Genomic DNA, 16,763 nt, shown 5'->3' with positions numbered 1-16,763 from the left:
TCCTGCGTAAAAAAGTTTTGTAACCCGCGGAGCATCCTCCTATTCCAGTCCACTGGGATTGTAGGACGATGCAGGCGCAACTTATGAAAATTGCGAGACCGACTCATAGCGAGAGCGAGGTAGTCCAGAGTGCTTCATCGGACGCAATGTGCGCGACTTATATCGGACTCTCAAGCCGTGATGAGGGGAAGTTGAACTTTGAGAGTATGATTTTGTCAAAGAAAGTTATCCCTTTTGCTGTAAAAGGCAATTGAGATGAACACACACACCGGCGACGCTTCCCCACATGCCCAGGTTCTCGGGGCTGTTTGACTCGATCACCAATAACCCCTAAGTTATTGGTGGTCTTTGTTGTCTCCTTCTCCACCGCCAATATCCATCGGCCATGGAACTCGATTGATAATTGTCCAATTGGTTTGTGGCATCGAGAGTCAATATGATGCATCATCTTCACCGCCTCAAAGCTTCGGTCCGAGCCAGATAGGGCGCTTCTGAAGGACAGCAGTAGCAGCAGCGGCGTAGCTAGCCATCGTCCTCTCGCATCTGACAAACCAAGTAAAGGAACCATACGCCATGCTTCATCTGAGGGTGTGATAATATAGATCCCTCCCGATCCGATTAAAATCAACAACTGCCTCTTGGGTGGCGGTGCTCTGTGAGGTTAGCCACAGCTGGCACAAAGTGCTGGTAGAACGGGTAGATTCCATGTCATTTACTCGGATGCAATGCATGTACCGCCTGATTCTGGCCTTCGCTATGCTGTTGGGTTACATCATTGATGCCGAGAAGCCGTTCAGTGAGCACTAAAGAGCTGACGAAAGGGATCAACGCAGAAGCCTCACGCTAGGCAAGGCTTGAGTAGAAGCACTGCTGTAGTCTAGACATAGCCTTGCAGGGACCTTATTCCCGTAGAATGAAGCCTTCAAAGCCGCGAAATCGACTTGCAGAAACTACGGGGCGCAAAAGAAAGCTAGCGGGTTCGATTTTGCCCGATTTGGTGAATTTCACGACGCCACCAGAATCCTGCCGAAGACGCCACAGACGCGGATACGTACTGATGACTTCATTTTGGTGCCGGGAATAATACTAGAAGGCCCTGAATCTTTTCAGAAAGATCATTTTGCGCAGCAGTGCTTGTGATCGGCAGTGGTCTAGAAGAGAATTTCCTAATTGGGTCTATTCAACGAAGCCATTCTGACTACCTGCGGATAGCCATCACGCTTTCTCAAGAATGGTGCCCGCTCATTGACATAGCTCAAATTGCTGATGAAGATATAAAGGCGACAGATTGCTCTGTCAAGCGAGAACTATCCAAGCACAACTTTCAACCGTGAAACTCTTTCATCATCCTAAACATGCACACGCCGTCGACATACGTCCTATTCGCTTCATTGCTGGCAACTCTGCCAACCGTGGTGTCACCAGCCCCGACTCCAGACCCAGAAGCGCAGAAGCTGGCCGACCCGAAATACGGTCCTATCCCGGGCCAGTCAAGACTCTACAGCGACTACCGTGGCAAAGCGGCTCCATTCCCAGGCAATATTACTTCACCGATCCTCCCCACTGAGTCAGGCGACCCAGACCCCGACGACCAGGTTTGGCAGAATCTCTTAGCTGCTGAGTGGGCGATCTTCAACTTCTACCAGCAAGGAGTTGAGGCTTTCAACACCTCATCCTTTGTCAAGGCCGGCTTCCTCAACACCACATATGACCGCATTGCGGAAATCCGCGACAACGAGGCAGGACATTTGAGAATCTTCCAGAACGAGATCTCGAATAAGAGCGTAAAGCCAGGCGCTTGCAAATACGAGTACCCGTTCGAGGACCCCACCAGCTACTTGGCATTGACCACCTTTCTTGAGGTCGCGAGCATGGCGTTCTTGACTGGTTTGGTCCAAGAACCTAAGAGTGAGGCTGCGCGAGGGGCTATGGTGGCCATAGCAACTGTAGAATCGAGACATGAGACGTGGTCATTGGCGGACGTTTGGGGCGCAAACCCATTCTCGGGACCAAGCGACACGGTCTTTCCATATGCGAACCAGATCTTGGACATGACCAACGTCTTTATTGTTCCCGGAAGCTGTCCTCCCGAGAACCCTCAATACCCAAACCCCAACCAACATCTCCCGCCTCTTTCTGCTGCTTCAGGCACTAAGTCTATTGCTCCTGGTGCCGAAGTCTCCTTCAACTTCACCAGCCCGACGGATCAACCCAAGTTCAACGATACCAAGTCATACTATGCGGTATTCTTCCACGCTGTTGGTAACGTCAGTGTGCCAATCGACGTTTCCAACTGGAAGACTGGAGACTTGGTGAATGTCACTATCCCAGCGGACTTTGAGGAGAAGGGCGTCATCATCACCGTCTTGGCAGACGAACCAGGTGCACCTAAGTTGGAGACTGTTGTTGCTGGCCCAAGCATTTTGCTGCAGCAGCCTACTGCAATCGGATTGCTGTTGGCTTAAAGCAAATTTCTTTGCCAGTTCGGAGCAAACGCCTTTCAGGCAGATGTACATGTAACCAGCGAGATGATGAATGAGATACGAGACTCGAGTCGTGTAGACCATAGATATAGATAAGCCAGCTCTCAAACAACACCAACGAACAGTTCTTCACAAAATTAAGTCGTGTGTTCACATCCTGTGATTCAAATATTATATTGTCACTAATAGTGCATCCATATGCACATCCGTCACCCGTGGTATCAACGCTCAGCCTTGGCCTACTCAAGTTCTTACCATGTAGCAACATGCCTGCAAGACCTCTAATACTAACCAAAGACGCCACAGTCGGACCCTAATACCCGTAGAGATTCACGTGTTCCGATGTAGACGCTCTGATTCTTCTGTTCTCTCTGACCAGTAGAACGCGGATCCACCAAGCGCAAACGATCGACAGCAAAGCGAAACCCGCCGAGGCACCGAACCCAATAGCATAACGAGGCTCGTCGCTCTTGGGCCAGAGGTATGCACCGTAGATGTAGCCGATCTGGAAAATTTAAGTCAGTGTCGAATCAAGATAGGAGGTTACAAAAAGCTGGACATACCTGGCCGCCAACGTTAGTCATGGCGAGGACAACGGCCTTCTTCTCCTTAGTCTGTGAAAGTGTCGATGAAGCCCAACCAATGATGACTAGGCAAGGTCAGTAATCAAGGCACCGGTACTGATAAGTGATTTGCTTACCTGAATTTACAGAGTACGCGCCCGCAGCCAAAATGAAAGATGCTGTGTAACGAGCTGCGGTATTCAAAGTGGAAGCAGCGACAACGAAGCCAACAATGGCGACCCCGAGGCCGACGGTAATATGCCATGTCCGCTCATGGAGGCGACCGGAGCTCCATCCGAAGAAGATTCCTGCAGCACCGGCAAAGATGAAAGGTGGGCAGGTCATGACTAGCGTGATCGTCGTGTTGAATCCAAGGGTCTTGATGACGCTGTCGAAGAATCGTTAGCTTACGTGCGCTTCATGGCTGAGTACAAGTTGGAGACTCACGTGGGAAAGAATGAGTTGAAGGAGCAGGCCGACAGGTGGAAGTTTTGCATGAGGCAGAAGAGCCAGGTGCGCTTATCACGACAGGCTTGCTTAAGACCTTCCATGGCAGAGGCCTTCTCGTCTGAGGCATCAGAGATCTTATCCTTCTCCATCCGAGAGTGAGCCAGCTGCTTCTCGCGATCGTTGAGCCAGCGCGTTGTCAGAGGCGTATTAGGCAGGAGCCAGAAGCCGACAAGGGCAACAAAGCCAGTGATGGCACCCTCAACGATGAAAAGCCATCGCCAACCTGCGATTCCGTTGAGGCCATCCATGCCGGCGAAGATGCCAGCAGCGATCAAACTTGACAGCCCGGTGGCTAAAATCTGAGCGCAATAAAGTCCCGCAATGCGCGTGGCAACCTCTGCGATGTGTATCAGTTGAGTGGCCTCCGGAGTGCCTTAGAGTCTTGGCTGACGCACCTTTGCGAGTGTAGAAGATGGAGAGCATGTAGGTGGCGCCGGGGTAGAACTGGAAAGAGTGTGTCAGCCTGCATGCCACACTTTTCGTTTATTTAACGACGACTTACCGGAGCCTCAGTGATACCCAGGAAGAATCTGCAAGCCACGAGGCCGCCATAGTTCTGAACGAGGGCTGTGCATCCCGACACCACAGCCCAGATCAACATCCACGCACTCATGTATATGCCGGGTTGAATTCGAGTGATCAACATGTTCGAGGGGATCTGCATCAAAACGTAACCAACGAAGAGACTGCACATCTGTCAGCTTTGCCACTTTATAGCCACCCTCCAGAGCTGACTTCCGACTTTAACCTGGAAGCTTTCTGAGATGCTTCATTGGGGAGTGAAGTTTCTTACATGGAAACAGTTGTGTTGAACTGTGTGCCTGACATGTTCAGATCTTCCTCTAGGTTGTTGAGTCGTGCCTGAGCGATGGCGTTTCGATCAACGTAGTCTACGACGGTCAGTCGCGGTGGAAATGCCTATCGGGGTTCGTGGCGTGTTTACTCAGAAAGTACATAACACAGAGGCACGGCTGTCGGAAAACACTGTCAGCAACTGTGTGAACGCAGCCAACTCCAAAGCAACTTCCATACCATAATGCGATAATCAAGCTTTCGCACAAGCCTGATCTCTTCAGGATCCGTTTTCTTAGCGGTTCCAGTCCAGTCGCGCTCCTCATCTTGCTGGATGTGCTTCTCGTCGTCGACAACGCTGCTCACTTGATTGATGACGTGCTCTTCGCGCTCAACCGACGGTGAACGCTTCTCGCTCGCCGCCATTTTGAGTTTGTGTGATCGCTGGCGCCTTGTTGATGATTGGTTGGAGGACTGGTTGGCTCGTAATCGGAGAAATGGAGGAGGTCGGCCTAAGAAATAAGCATAAACGAGACAGAGCTACAGGGGCAAACTGTGGTTGACTGGATTTGGAGCTCGCCAACCAAAACAACACGGGCTCTGGGTATTTATGACATTTCAACAGTTTGTCTACTACCCCACGAAAAAGGTGCCAGTGTGCCCCCAAATCCGGGGTAGATAAATCAGCGGGGCCAACATCTAGCATCCGGAGGTTTGCGAAACCTGGGGAAAAGACCCCCGAGGCTTGAATGGCTCAAGCTATCGCCTCAGTCTTGGCCAAGACGCGGGGTGCTCGGGGGCAGATTTGGGATCCGAAAGAAACAGTGAGTGACGGTTGATGGAGAAGGATAAGGGCAAGGGCATGCTAACACGATAGGAACGCGGAAAGGACGTGAGGGAGACGGCTTGTCTTGGTATCCAGGCGCCATTGGGGAGGCTGGATTTGGTCAGCCACTGATGGGGAAATGGGGAAATGGAGCCCCGCGTGCCAAGACCCGAGGGAATGGATACTACTGGGGTTAGGTTGGGGTTAGCACCTAGGCGACTGGCACGTTGGGACCGGGGCAGAGGGATGTGTGTCAAAAGGCTTGCTTTGGTTCGTCGAGGAACGTGTCGAGTGGATGCATCGGGGGGAGGACTGGGCAGTCAGACCAGCCTGCGCGGAGGGTGGGAGGTGGAGATCTGCCAGGGTTGAGAGCGTTGATGCCATGGTGAGGGTGGATTGCAGGATCCTTCGGGCTTCGGGGAGGACTTGTGATGGTGGAATGCGGGCATTATCACTGACGACATTGAGAACGATGGAGTCTGTTGAGCCGGTATTCGACAGGTATTGGCCAGTCTCCTTGTCCACGGCAACACTGCGCAGCAAGCAGTGTCGGAATGTTAGATAACGTGGGTTCTTGACACGCGGTTGATGCACAGCTTACCGCTAGTTGCTCATACCAGCCGCATGCATATGCGTGCTACCCTCCGTATCGTGATAGCAGAGTGGGTAAGCGGAGTTCATGAAAGGAAAGTCCGGCCGCAGCCAGAGTTTGGCCGGCTGCCCCCCAAAAGCAGGCCCTGTCTCTTCATTCGAACACTCATCAGGCATTTTGCGGGACGTCCAGACAGACAAGCTACTGAGAATATTGAGTCGATTTGAACCGAATTTGAACCGAGATGTTATGCTTTTCTATGTAGTTTTTGACGGGCCTCATTTTCTGCATGCATTGAAGTATTTCCTGCAACATCCTGCAAGAAAGGTTCCCATCGTCCGTATCGAATTCTTTTTCGAATCCTCGGGTTTTAAAGGCAAGTCATCTTCCCAGACTAGGAAGGTTGGTGGGAGATGGAGCAGGGGGTTCAACGACCTCAAGAGCCAGACCAGCTGCACCTCAACTACATACTGGCTTAGCTTCGATAAAGTCTCAATATAAGAGCAGTCTTTCTTCTTATAAGTAAACTGCAATATCATTGGAACTTGAAGTATGAATACTAACATCGTCATCGCGATCTATGAATGCCACTCACTTAGATAGACGCTGAATGAATCATCCTGTACTGTAATCCTCATTTCTATCTAAGAAGCAAAAACAAAAAACAAATGCAGTCCATAAAGATCAAAGTTTTCAGCAAAATAATGTTGATTTCATCAGACTTCTAGTCTAGTTATGTGCAATTTCCCCATCTGTGAATACAGCTATTTACGTTGTTGAGAAGCAGCCACACTCTGACAGATCCGATAGATGATACGTGTACTTTGGGCATGTGTCAATAACGGCGAGAAACTTTGAATTTACTGTTCGGAAGTCTGACTTGAAAGAGGACCATAGAAACCCAGATTTGAACCCACAGACTCAACTCACTTCTTGGCAATTTCCCAGATTGGTCACCGACTACACCGGTGGCTACGCTCGGTAAGCCTCGGTGAGACTCGGTATGGAAGCTCTGCTTTGGTGCCGGAAGAAGATTTAGCCCCGGGAATGCCGAGTTCCCTTTGCCGAACCCAATTGCCATGGGGTGCGGGTCCCCCACTTCGGTGTCGAGGATCAAGCTGGGGAAATGTAGGGGAAGAGCTATTCTCCCCCGCCCCGGTACTTCAGCCAAAGCTACCCCCGAAGAACCGACATCGCTCACGTTTATCCGACTTGTTTTCGTTAGTTTTCTTGTCTCTTTTCCTTTTTGTTACTCTCCATCTCTTGTACAATACCAATTCCTCCCGTAATTCACTGTGTTCACTGTCAATTGGAAGAGCAGAAGCTCCGGGTGTCTCATTTAACATAGCAACCATGTCGCTCCCCAAGGGAATCTCCTCTGTGCTCAAGAAGGCGCCTTCCGACGTCGTCATCCTGTCGTCGCTGCGAACCCCCGTCTGCCGCTCGTACAAGGGACAGCTGAAGGACGCATACCCCGAAGAGCTGCTTTCCACCGTCCTCAAGGCCACTCTCGAGGCCAACCCGAACCTCGACCCCGCCAAGATTGAAGATGTCGCCGTCGGCGTCGTGCTCTCGGAGCTCGGTGGCTCCAAGGCCGCCCGCATGGCCATGAACCACGTCGGTTACCCCAACACGACCTCCCTCTACACCGTCAACCGCGCCTGCTCCTCGTCATTGCAGTCAATTGCCCTTGTCGCATCGCAGATCCGAACCGAGACGATATCCGTGGGAATTGGCGCTGGTATGGAGAGCATGACCCGCAACTACGGCAGCCGTGCGATTCCCGTCGACGTGTGGCCGGAACTGAAGGATTCTCCGGTCAAGGATGCTAGAGACTGCATCATGGCCATGGGCACTACTTCAGAGAACGTCGCTGAGCGCTATGGTGTTTCCCGCGCGGACCAAGATGCATTCGCCCTTCGCAGCCACCAGAATGCGTCGCGCGCAGCAAGTGATGGCTCCTTCGCCAAGGAGATCGTCCCAGTGAAGACGAGGTTCCAAGAGAAGGATAAGCAGGGAAACAATGTCGGGGAGGAGAAGATTATTACCGCCACTCAGGACGACGGTATCCGCGCGAACATCAGCATCGAGGCTTTGGCCAAACTGAAGCCCGCTTTCAAGGCGGACGGTGCTAGCACGGCTGGCAACTCATCGCAAGTTTCCGACGGTGCCGCCGCGACTCTGTTGATGCGCCGAAGCACCGCAACTGAGCTGGGCCTTACTGATAGCATTATCGGCAAGTTCGTTTCGGCTACCACTGTCGGTTGCAAGCCCGACGAGATGGGTATTGGCCCGGCCATTGCTATCCCCAAGCTGTTGAACCAGCTCGGACTGGAGAACAAGGATGTCAGCCGCTGGGAGATCAACGAGGCTTTCGCCAGTCAGGCCATCTACTGCCTGAGAGCCTTGGGCTTGGAGCAGGCTTATGAGGACGGCAAGGTGAACCCCGACGGTGGAGCTATCGCTCTTGGTCACCCTCTGGGTGCCACGGGAGCCCGCATGACCAGCACCCTGTTGCACGGCCTGGGCCGATCTGGTGGCGAGGTCGGTGTTGTCAGCATGTGTGTCGGTACCGGCATGGGAATGGCTGGCTTGTTCGTGAGGGAGTAAGAAAAGAAAACAACACGATACCAAAGAATGACTTCATGTAAAGTTATGACTATGAGAAATACATAAGGTTCAGATACCACAGCCAAGCTAGGGCTCGCAGTTACATGACTTGTGGTACAATGTCGCCGGTGACTTTTCTCAGGCGATTTGCGAGGCGTATTTATGCATGGCGTGGGCGCAGTCATGCATGTCTCTCCCAAGTGCCGCCATTGAGGGATTTCCTAAGTAACAGCTTGTGTTACTATGAAAGCACCAGCCCGGTCATCATGGGGCAAGCTGTTAGGGCATAAATGATAAAAGTCTTCCCTCTCTGACCACCACACGTCCGACCTCAGGCATCCGCGGCTATCTAGCATTCACAGGACCTTTTCACGAGGGAATCCGCAAGGATGGAAGTCATAGGCGTTGCGGCAAGCTTCATCGCCATTGGGCAGGCATTGATTGCTGGGCGTCATGTCGTGCATCTGTTGCAGAAGATACCGAGGATAGGAAATGAGTTGGCTTCTCTCAACAATGAGGTATGTTCGCGTCTAGGAAAGCATTAAGTGAATATGATTAAATACTCCATGTTTCTGAGTAAGCTGACTCACTGAATCATTCACACCTCAGATAGAGAGCCTTAGAGCTGCGGTCGAGGCCGCCGAGCTTCGAGGAGTGGCGTCTTTGAGAGGCACCCCTGAGACGCCTGATCTCAGGCTAGCGAGAACTCGGCTAGAAGAGACTGCGAAAGATCTTGAAAATATTCGCCAGCACTGTACGCGAACTATAGACGACGGAGGCAAGATCAAGGCGAAGAAAACCAGGTGGTTCCTGTTACAGAGTGATTTGAGAGAGTGTCGTGGCAAGATCCGCGATGCTCGAGGAAATCTTCAGCTCGCCCTGCTGACTCTGAACTTACGAGAGACTTCGTGCGTATACAGATTTTAACAGTTGGGTCTCGTGATGCTAATGATCACTGTCTAGGCAAATCGCACTCCGTGTTGAGAACTTTACTATTCACTCAGTCGGTCAGAAGCCACCCACACTTGAAGCAACTGAGAGCGCAGGAGAAAATCTTCCTCTTGGCCCGCCCGCACCGCCATCTCTCGCCCAGATACAGCCTGTCGGTACGCCAATTCAAAATATCACACAGCAATTGGGCCAACTCACCGTCTCAAAATTTTCAGATGGGCCACATACGTCCCGACCATCTCTAGAGACGGAAATGATCGTTTTCAGGGGAAAGCTGTCCATAGCTTCTGGCTGCCCTTGCCCCTGTTGGTGCCGCTGCCATGTCACAAAATCAACGTTCTTTGAGCCGGCAGGCTGGGCTCGAAATCTTTTAGGGTCCTTTTCTATCACATACAATCAACGTGCAATTTTCGGCAGAGCTGTTGAATGCAGTCAGACTAACTGCAAAGGAAACCAGAAGACGTCAACTACATTTGATTTCAAGTTCCCAGCTTGGTTCTTCTCCCGGTATATATCCTTTCGGGCCTCTATGAACACTTCCACCGGATGGAGGGTATCGCTGCGACCCGTCAGGGTTCTCTCCGACTCAGCACCAATATGGCACATTCTTCAAATGAGAACAAGAACAGAAGTACAGGAGTACATGCTACGTCATGGACCGTTATTTCCTGACGATTATCACCATAGTGGAGGTTACGGTCTTCTAGAGGTAATAAATGCTTCTCATTCCCTTATCTCCGACGAAGGTCGCTCACTCTTGAAAACGGAACGTAGTGCGCTATATCTGCGGCAACACCTAATGTCTTGGAGTTTTTGGTGCAATTTTGGAACGAGGAGCTCCGAAAGGAAACTTACAACCAGTGAGTGCCCCTCAAAGGCATTTTTAGCTCTGGAAAGGTTTCTCACGTGGCTGCTACATAGTTGGAGTTTGACAGCTCAAGTGCGTAGAGAACTTGCCGACAGGCCGAGAGCCTCCTCTCAGAAGTCGGATTCATATCGACGAATCATCTTTTATGGCGAAGATATCTCCGGCGCAGCACAAACGCCCCTGCACCAAGCAGCTTGCAGTGATCCGGGCGACGCAGACGCCGGAGAAGCAATTCGAAAGGCCTTTGGTCAGTATCCATGGGCAATTGCCCAGTGGAATCATGAAGGAAGGACGCCATTAGAACTAGCCGCAATGTACGGCAACCTGAAAGCTCTACAAGAGCTTATCAATTTGGGATGTGACGTCAACCAGTCAACCTTCTCTGGTCGTACAGCACTCATGGGAGCAGCACAAATGGGCCATATTCACGTGGCTAAATGTTTGCTCAGTTCCGGTTGCTCCTCAAATGCAAGGTCTTTGAAGGGCGGCTCGGCGATGCACTTCGCCGTATGTCCCATGAATGAGCCTGCGGATGACCCACCGGGTATGATTAGAGTACTACTTGCAGCGGGTGCCTCAGCGACGGCTGTGGATCTACTCGGAAATACGGCACTGCATCTATTGGATGACTCGAGATTCGGCAGCGATGCAACGGGAACGAAAATTCGCTTGCTTGTGGAAGCCGGAGCTGACATTAACGCGCGGAATAACGATGGCGGATCGGCATTATTCCGTGCGATTCGCCGCAACCAACCACAGGTCGTAAGTTGCCTCCTCAACGCCGGCGCAGCGACAGAGAACTATCGACAGCTAGGCGGTAGCCTCCTTCATGATGCAGCACTATATGCTGGCTTGGAAGTCCTGAGATGTCTTGAGGGTATGAAAACGTCTCGAATGAAAGCAGATGTGTTAGACGCTGAAGGGGACAGCCCCTGGGATTGCTTCATTTACGTCCTGAAACTTCCAGAGTGGGAGCTAGGCTCGCTTCGAAAGCCTGAACAGGAAGAGAAGGAATATTTTGTCTCACTATACAGGACCATCCGAGATCGCGATTTACAGCTTGACATTGACAGGCTCGAATGGACACGCCGCTATCTCGTGGACAAGGACGCACGAGCAGCTAGCGCGCTGGAACAACTGGTTCAAGAAAACGAAACATTGGGACAATGGAGCTTGGTAAGAACATTTAAAACAATTGCCTTGCAAGTAAGAGAAAAGATGTGGGACGCTGCGGTAGAAGCGGTGGAGGAGAATATAGATCTCCTACAGGCGAGAATGAATCAATCGCCGTGGCTTCAAACATCGCGGTACGATTACATGGGTAGTATGGAATTGGACCACAAGAGATGAAAGTTGTGTCCAGGATAATAGAACTGTCTCAACCCTGCAAGATTGAAGAAGGTAGGCGGCAGTAGCGATGTAGAGGGTCGTGAGAGAAGTCGCGCCGTTAGAAAATTCAATACGTACCTTGGCCAGGAAGAGAATATTATGTGAAGTGAGACTCCTTTGCTGACAGGTCACATGAAGCGTGAGATTCAACGCCGACATGTCTAGTCAGCATGCAGGTAATACTCAAGTCCGAATGAACATACCTGGAGGGTTGCAAGCTGAGTGATTGAGTGCGAGCCCGTTCATCTTCTACTGGCTGGCGGTTGTCTATGACATAAGACGCCCACCCTGGGCTCATGAACGGTCGTACTTTCTGTTATCAAAGTGCAATATGTGTAATCATGCGGCCTCATGCGTAGGGGTCTTGGGGGTGTTTTACTCCAGCCATGATATGTGTGATATGTGCCTCATACGCACAGGAAACTGAACTGACGTAACTAGTCCGAGCTATTTCCACATAAATGATGTCCGAGAGCTTCAAAAATTCCTAATAGATTATAGGGCTGGATACGGTAAGTACGTTTCGCATACTAAACACGACCCTGCCTGCCTAGTCCGGGATAGACTACACGTAGTCGGCGTAAGGGGTGTCTTATGTCTCGGCCCAAAGGCTATAAAGGCTGCATCAATCCCGGGAAAATATTCACCATGAATGTTATTCCAGACGGATATCTTTCTATAATTCAGAAACTTCACCGAAGATGTCTGTTGCCAAGACTGCAACCATGATGCCTCAGCATACGACTCCAGCGCCTGTTCCCGCTTCAAGCCTAAGTGGGAATCCAGTTAAGGTAGGAATGGATTGGTTTTGTTCAGATAATATCGCAGTCTCCTACGTTGCCCAGTTGCTAATTGTGAAGGACACTCAGGCTGAGATTGATCCAAGACCAAGTGCACTGATATTGGACCTTGGTGGTGTTCTCTGTAACTTCTCTGCTCCCCTAGGCGCTCCGATTCCACCCAAGCAATTCAAATATATCCTTGAATCTGCTGAGTGGCACACCCTTGAGTCAGGCAAAGGAACTGCTTCAGAAGTGTACAAATCGCTCACAGAGAGGTTTGGACTGAATGAAGGCGCATTGGAGGAGACGGTCCGCCAGGCATCGTTGACGTTGACACTCAATGACGACTTCGTGGTGGCTATCAGGAAGCTAAAGGCAGATTCCAACACCAAACTCCGAGTGTTTGCTGCAACCAATATGTCGAAAGATAGCTACGACACCGTTCGTGCAAAGCTAGGGGGTTGGGACATCTTCGACGATGTGTTCACGTCAGCCAGACTTGGTGTTCGCAAACCAGAGAGAGACTTTCACAATCGAGTCCTCGAGTTCGCTGGTGTAGCTGCTGACTCTACAGTCTTTATTGACGATCGTACCGAGAATGTCATCTGTGCTCAGTGCTGCGGGATGCGTGGCGTCCTCTTCGACAACACCGAGAGTGCAGTGCGGAAGCTTCATTCCCTCTTCGGTGACCCCGTCCAGCGCGGCAGATCATGGCTTCAGACTCACGCAAAGGACATGTGGTGCATGTCCAGCACTGGGTTGGAGATACGAGAGCAGTTCCAGCAGCTACTCCTGCTGCATCTCACGAACGACTGGTAAGTACTTGCGCGAATAGGATAAGTCTACAAGCAAATTCCTGACGACTTCCACGTAGGGATCTTGTCTAAATCGGCCAGCTGAATCCTCCCGAGGGTCGTTGGAATTGTTTTGCCTACGGCCCACCGGTTTTAACTACAGCCATATATCCCGATGACTTGGACACCACCTGTTTGGCTCTCCTCAAACTTGATGTTCCAGAGAGCATCAAACAAAAGACAATGGACGACATGTTGCAGTATATGAACCCAGATGGCCTAGCATATGTAAGCGATGCATTCGCCGGGAACGGCTTAGGAAAGACTAATAATCGACAATTAGTGTTACTTTGATTCCAGCAGGCCGCGCCTGGATCCCTTCATCTCGGCCAATGTGCTACGCCTTTTCTATGCCAACGGGCGAGGCACCCAGCTCCAGTCTGCACGCCGCTTCATGGAAGACATGCTCCGCACTGGGGCATTCGAGCATGGTACTCGCTATTACCACCTGCCGGATTTTCTTCTGTACTATCTCAGCGATCTGTGCGCGAAGAATCCTGACGCTGATGAGCTTGACTCTCTTCGCGATTTGGTTTGCTGGCGCCTCATAGACCGTATGGGTTCTACACACGATGCATCCAGTGCTGCTTTGCGTTTAGTGTCATCAAACAATATGCAGTTGGTCAACAATCTAGACAGGAAAACATTGTTGGAATTACAGCACAGCGATGGCAGATGGACAGGAGATATCTATCGATACGGGTCAACCGGGATTCTTTTCTCTAGCGAGGGGCTGGTGACGGCTTTGGCAGTCATTGCACTTGAGAGCAATCTCGCCAATAACCAGGCCTTCAATTCTGGACACTAAACGTCTTCAGATAACACACCTTTATGCTCCATAACCTACGACTGAGCTATGGCTCGAGCTAGTAGAATATTGAAATGCAATGTCTGGACTAAAGTTGAAAACCCGAGGTATTGTACCTGGATCATTTCAAAAGGCGTACGGTTCATCCGAAGTGGGATCGCTGCAGTAGAAATATTGACCGGATCAGATGAACGAATGGTTGTTTTGATTAAGTATAGACATTATGGGTGTATCTACGGTTGCCACCCAAGCAATATTTTATGTACCCAAAATCAGTCCCTTGCGCCTCTAATTGCTCATGCTGTAGACATAACGAAAGCTGAGAGGACTATCCTCTAGTACTTCCAGCCGAAGATACCCTTAAGCCAGCCAAGAACGTTGTTGATAAGACTGCTGATATTGCCACCGTTGCGGAGCTCATCGGCAATCTTGGCAACGCGGTCCTTGGTAGCCAGCCACTTGTCCATAGCAGCCTGATCAGGGGCAACGAAGCTGCCGGTCTTGGCAGGCAGGGCCTTGGAGCAATCAGTGAGGTCGTTGATGTTGTTAACACCGAGGAGAGACAGGCGAATGTATTCGCGGGCATAGTCCTTCAGAGCATGTTAGTGACTGAGTGGCATCTCCAATCGGGAAAGGGTATCTTACCTGGTTCCAGTGAGCCTGGCCGCCAGAGCCAGCAAAGGCCTGGAACTCGGCGCTGATGCGGGAGTCCTTGGAGAGAACGACATCGGAAGCGAACTTGAAGACACGGGCCGGGGCAGAGCCGAGGGTCTCGGCGTAGAACTTGACGTCCCAGACACCGGGAGTGCTGTCCTGTGGGTCACCGGCGCGGCTGGGGTCAACGAAGCGCTGCTGGCTTGTGGTGTGGGCGCCGATGAGGGCGGTGAGGCCGTGGGGCTTGATGGTCTTGTTCTCGAACAGCTCAATCAGGAAGTCGGCGGAGCCGGTGACGGGAGGGAGAAGGTCGTTGGGGCATGGCTTGGAGGAGTCCTTGCGGCCGACGTATGTGCGGATACGGGGGCCAAGAGGGCAGACGACAGTGGCGACGTTGGCGGAGAACTGAATAAGATCGGCCATACCGATGCCAAACTGCTTGTACTGGTTGTACCAGACCTGAGTCTGAGCGACGATCTCCTGAAGCCCGTTGTTCTCGCCACGGCTCATCTCCTCGGCAGCCAGAATGATGGAGCCATCGGCGCCGCCAAAGTCACCCGTGAACTTGGACCAGCCGCCGGCATCGTGGAAGCCGAGACGGACAGCGGCACGGGCAAAGTCGGTGCAACGGCCGGACTTGCCCTTGAACACACCCTGAAGGTCGTTGGCGATATACTTCCAGATGCAGCATGTGTCGGCAGCGCAGGCGGGCGTGCCCTTGGCGGCGAGGTTGTTGGCCTTGCCGGAGGTGACATAGACATCAGTGCTCTCGGGGCTGATATCGTTGCCAAGAAGGATAGACTTGACGGTCTTGCCCACGGGGGTGAGCTTGGAGTCGTCGAGGGTGGCGAGGTCACCAATCAGCTCGGCGGAGTCGAAGTCGTCATTGTCGGCGCCGCCGCCGTCCGCATCAACACGGGCGCGGATTTCGGAGAAGGTGTTCCTCATGCCTGGGTAGGCAGAGACGGAGGTGGCCGCGAGGGCTGCGGTAAAGAGAGTCACACGCATATTGACTGTGGTTAACGAAGGTAGGTATTAGGAAAGTGAGTGTACTGATATTGCTGTGAAAGCCGTTGCGTGTAAGAAAGAAAGGACGACTATTCAAAGTCGGAATGATAGTGAGAGAGAGGCGGGAGAGCGGATAAGGCGTGAGATGGTGTTCCAAAAGCTGCGACAGACGGGGCATCGCGGCTTCATTATATCCTCATCAATAGCTCAGCAGCCCGACGACCGTGCTCACCTCTGGACAAGTCTATTCTTGGCGAGAAGAGCCCATCGTGAAGCTTGGGTGTGGAGATGAGCAGCCCGCCGTCACGCTGGCTAGCCCCGGGGCGTCTCGGGGCCGTCAACGTTGTTAGTGAAGGCTTGCTTTTTTTTCTTCGTCGTCTGCTTCCTCTCGTATTGGGCCGAGCAGGCCCGGTCCGAGCACAGTAACACTGCTGCTTCGCCTCCACGAAGTTATGCTGAAGAAGACGGGAATCATCCTGGCCGTGATTGGACAGGTTAAGGCGGTTCCTGACGGTGGCTGACCAGGATGAGAAGAGGCGTCGACGGCGAGTAAACAAAGAGGTCTGTGTGACGGCTACGACTCAACACACCGAGTTCTATTGTTCCTTCTGACCGTTTGTTGTGGTTTTTCTGAAGACCCTGTTGCATATTGCCTTGTCCAGAATAACAGCAACTCAAGGCAGGGAATGTAGAAACATCGTACAACGCTGCTGGGTGGTGGCCGAGCATCTGATTCCTCGTATCCTACCGATGCACCCATCATCCCATCATCCTGCAAGATGACCCTGGAACAGACTGCGGGACGAGCTGCAAAACACTACTTAGCTCCCGATTGATATTGGATCTATGCCGAATGCGATATCCAGAAGGAGAAGCCTTGCCCGTTCCGGCATGCATATCTCGACTCAAGAGCCAGGGGGGGCACCTTTGTTCAGGGGCAATACAAAGGTCCATCGCAATCCCGCAGAGGGAGCCATTGTTTTAGCGTTGCAGGCGGGATTCAGCCGCTAATCCGATGTTGCAGTTAGCACCCTAACGGTGCGGCTTGGCCTGCGAGTTGCCCTGAAACATTA

The 16,763-nt window shown here is 51.8% G+C and overlaps 5 protein-coding genes across 5 annotated transcripts; 3 read left to right on the top strand and 2 right to left on the bottom strand.

Moving 5' to 3' along the window:
* Positions 1 to 1,355: 1,355 nt before the first annotated feature.
* On the top strand, positions 1,356 to 2,465 carry CGCS363_v014918 (uncharacterized protein; the record flags this gene model as incomplete). Its single annotated transcript, XM_036646767.1, has 1 exon — positions 1,356 to 2,465. The coding sequence occupies one exon, from the start codon at positions 1,356 to 1,358 to the stop codon at positions 2,463 to 2,465; it is 1,110 nt and encodes a 369-aa protein (XP_036488412.1).
* Positions 2,466 to 2,796: 331 nt separating this feature from the next.
* Positions 2,797 to 4,774, bottom strand: hxnP-1 (Major facilitator-type transporter hxnP; the record flags this gene model as incomplete). The annotated part of the gene is made up of 9 exons (XM_036646766.1): positions 2,797 to 2,988; positions 3,047 to 3,132; positions 3,184 to 3,434; positions 3,494 to 3,893; positions 3,952 to 4,000; positions 4,059 to 4,242; positions 4,350 to 4,446; positions 4,500 to 4,527; positions 4,589 to 4,774. 9 exons carry the CDS (start codon positions 4,772 to 4,774, stop codon positions 2,797 to 2,799), a joined length of 1,473 nt encoding a protein of 490 aa, XP_036488714.1.
* Positions 4,775 to 7,119: 2,345 nt separating this feature from the next.
* Positions 7,120 to 8,376, top strand: CGCS363_v014916 (3-ketoacyl-CoA thiolase 2; the record flags this gene model as incomplete). The annotated part of the gene is made up of 1 exon (XM_036646765.1): positions 7,120 to 8,376. The coding sequence occupies one exon, from the start codon at positions 7,120 to 7,122 to the stop codon at positions 8,374 to 8,376; it is 1,257 nt and encodes a 418-aa protein (XP_036488415.1).
* Positions 8,377 to 10,507: 2,131 nt separating this feature from the next.
* Positions 10,508 to 11,545, top strand: Fank1 (Fibronectin type 3 and ankyrin repeat domains 1 protein; the record flags this gene model as incomplete). Its single annotated transcript, XM_036646764.1, has 1 exon — positions 10,508 to 11,545. The coding sequence occupies one exon, from the start codon at positions 10,508 to 10,510 to the stop codon at positions 11,543 to 11,545; it is 1,038 nt and encodes a 345-aa protein (XP_036488413.1).
* A 2,818-nt stretch (positions 11,546 to 14,363) lies between these two features.
* On the bottom strand, positions 14,364 to 15,690 carry GLG5-1 (Ligninase LG5; the record flags this gene model as incomplete). The annotated part of the gene is made up of 2 exons (XM_036646763.1): positions 14,364 to 14,618; positions 14,674 to 15,690. The coding sequence occupies 2 exons, from the start codon at positions 15,688 to 15,690 to the stop codon at positions 14,364 to 14,366; spliced, it is 1,272 nt and encodes a 423-aa protein (XP_036488414.1).
* Positions 15,691 to 16,763: the final 1,073 nt, after the last annotated feature.

Source organism: Colletotrichum siamense (genome assembly GCF_013390195.1).
Source record: "Colletotrichum siamense strain Cg363 chromosome Unknown KSG_Cg363_contig10, whole genome shotgun sequence".
In the NCBI taxonomy this organism is placed as follows: domain Eukaryota; kingdom Fungi; phylum Ascomycota; class Sordariomycetes; order Glomerellales; family Glomerellaceae; genus Colletotrichum; species Colletotrichum siamense.
Note: the sequence above shows the minus strand (reverse complement) of the source record. Positions and strands in the feature narration are given on the sequence as shown.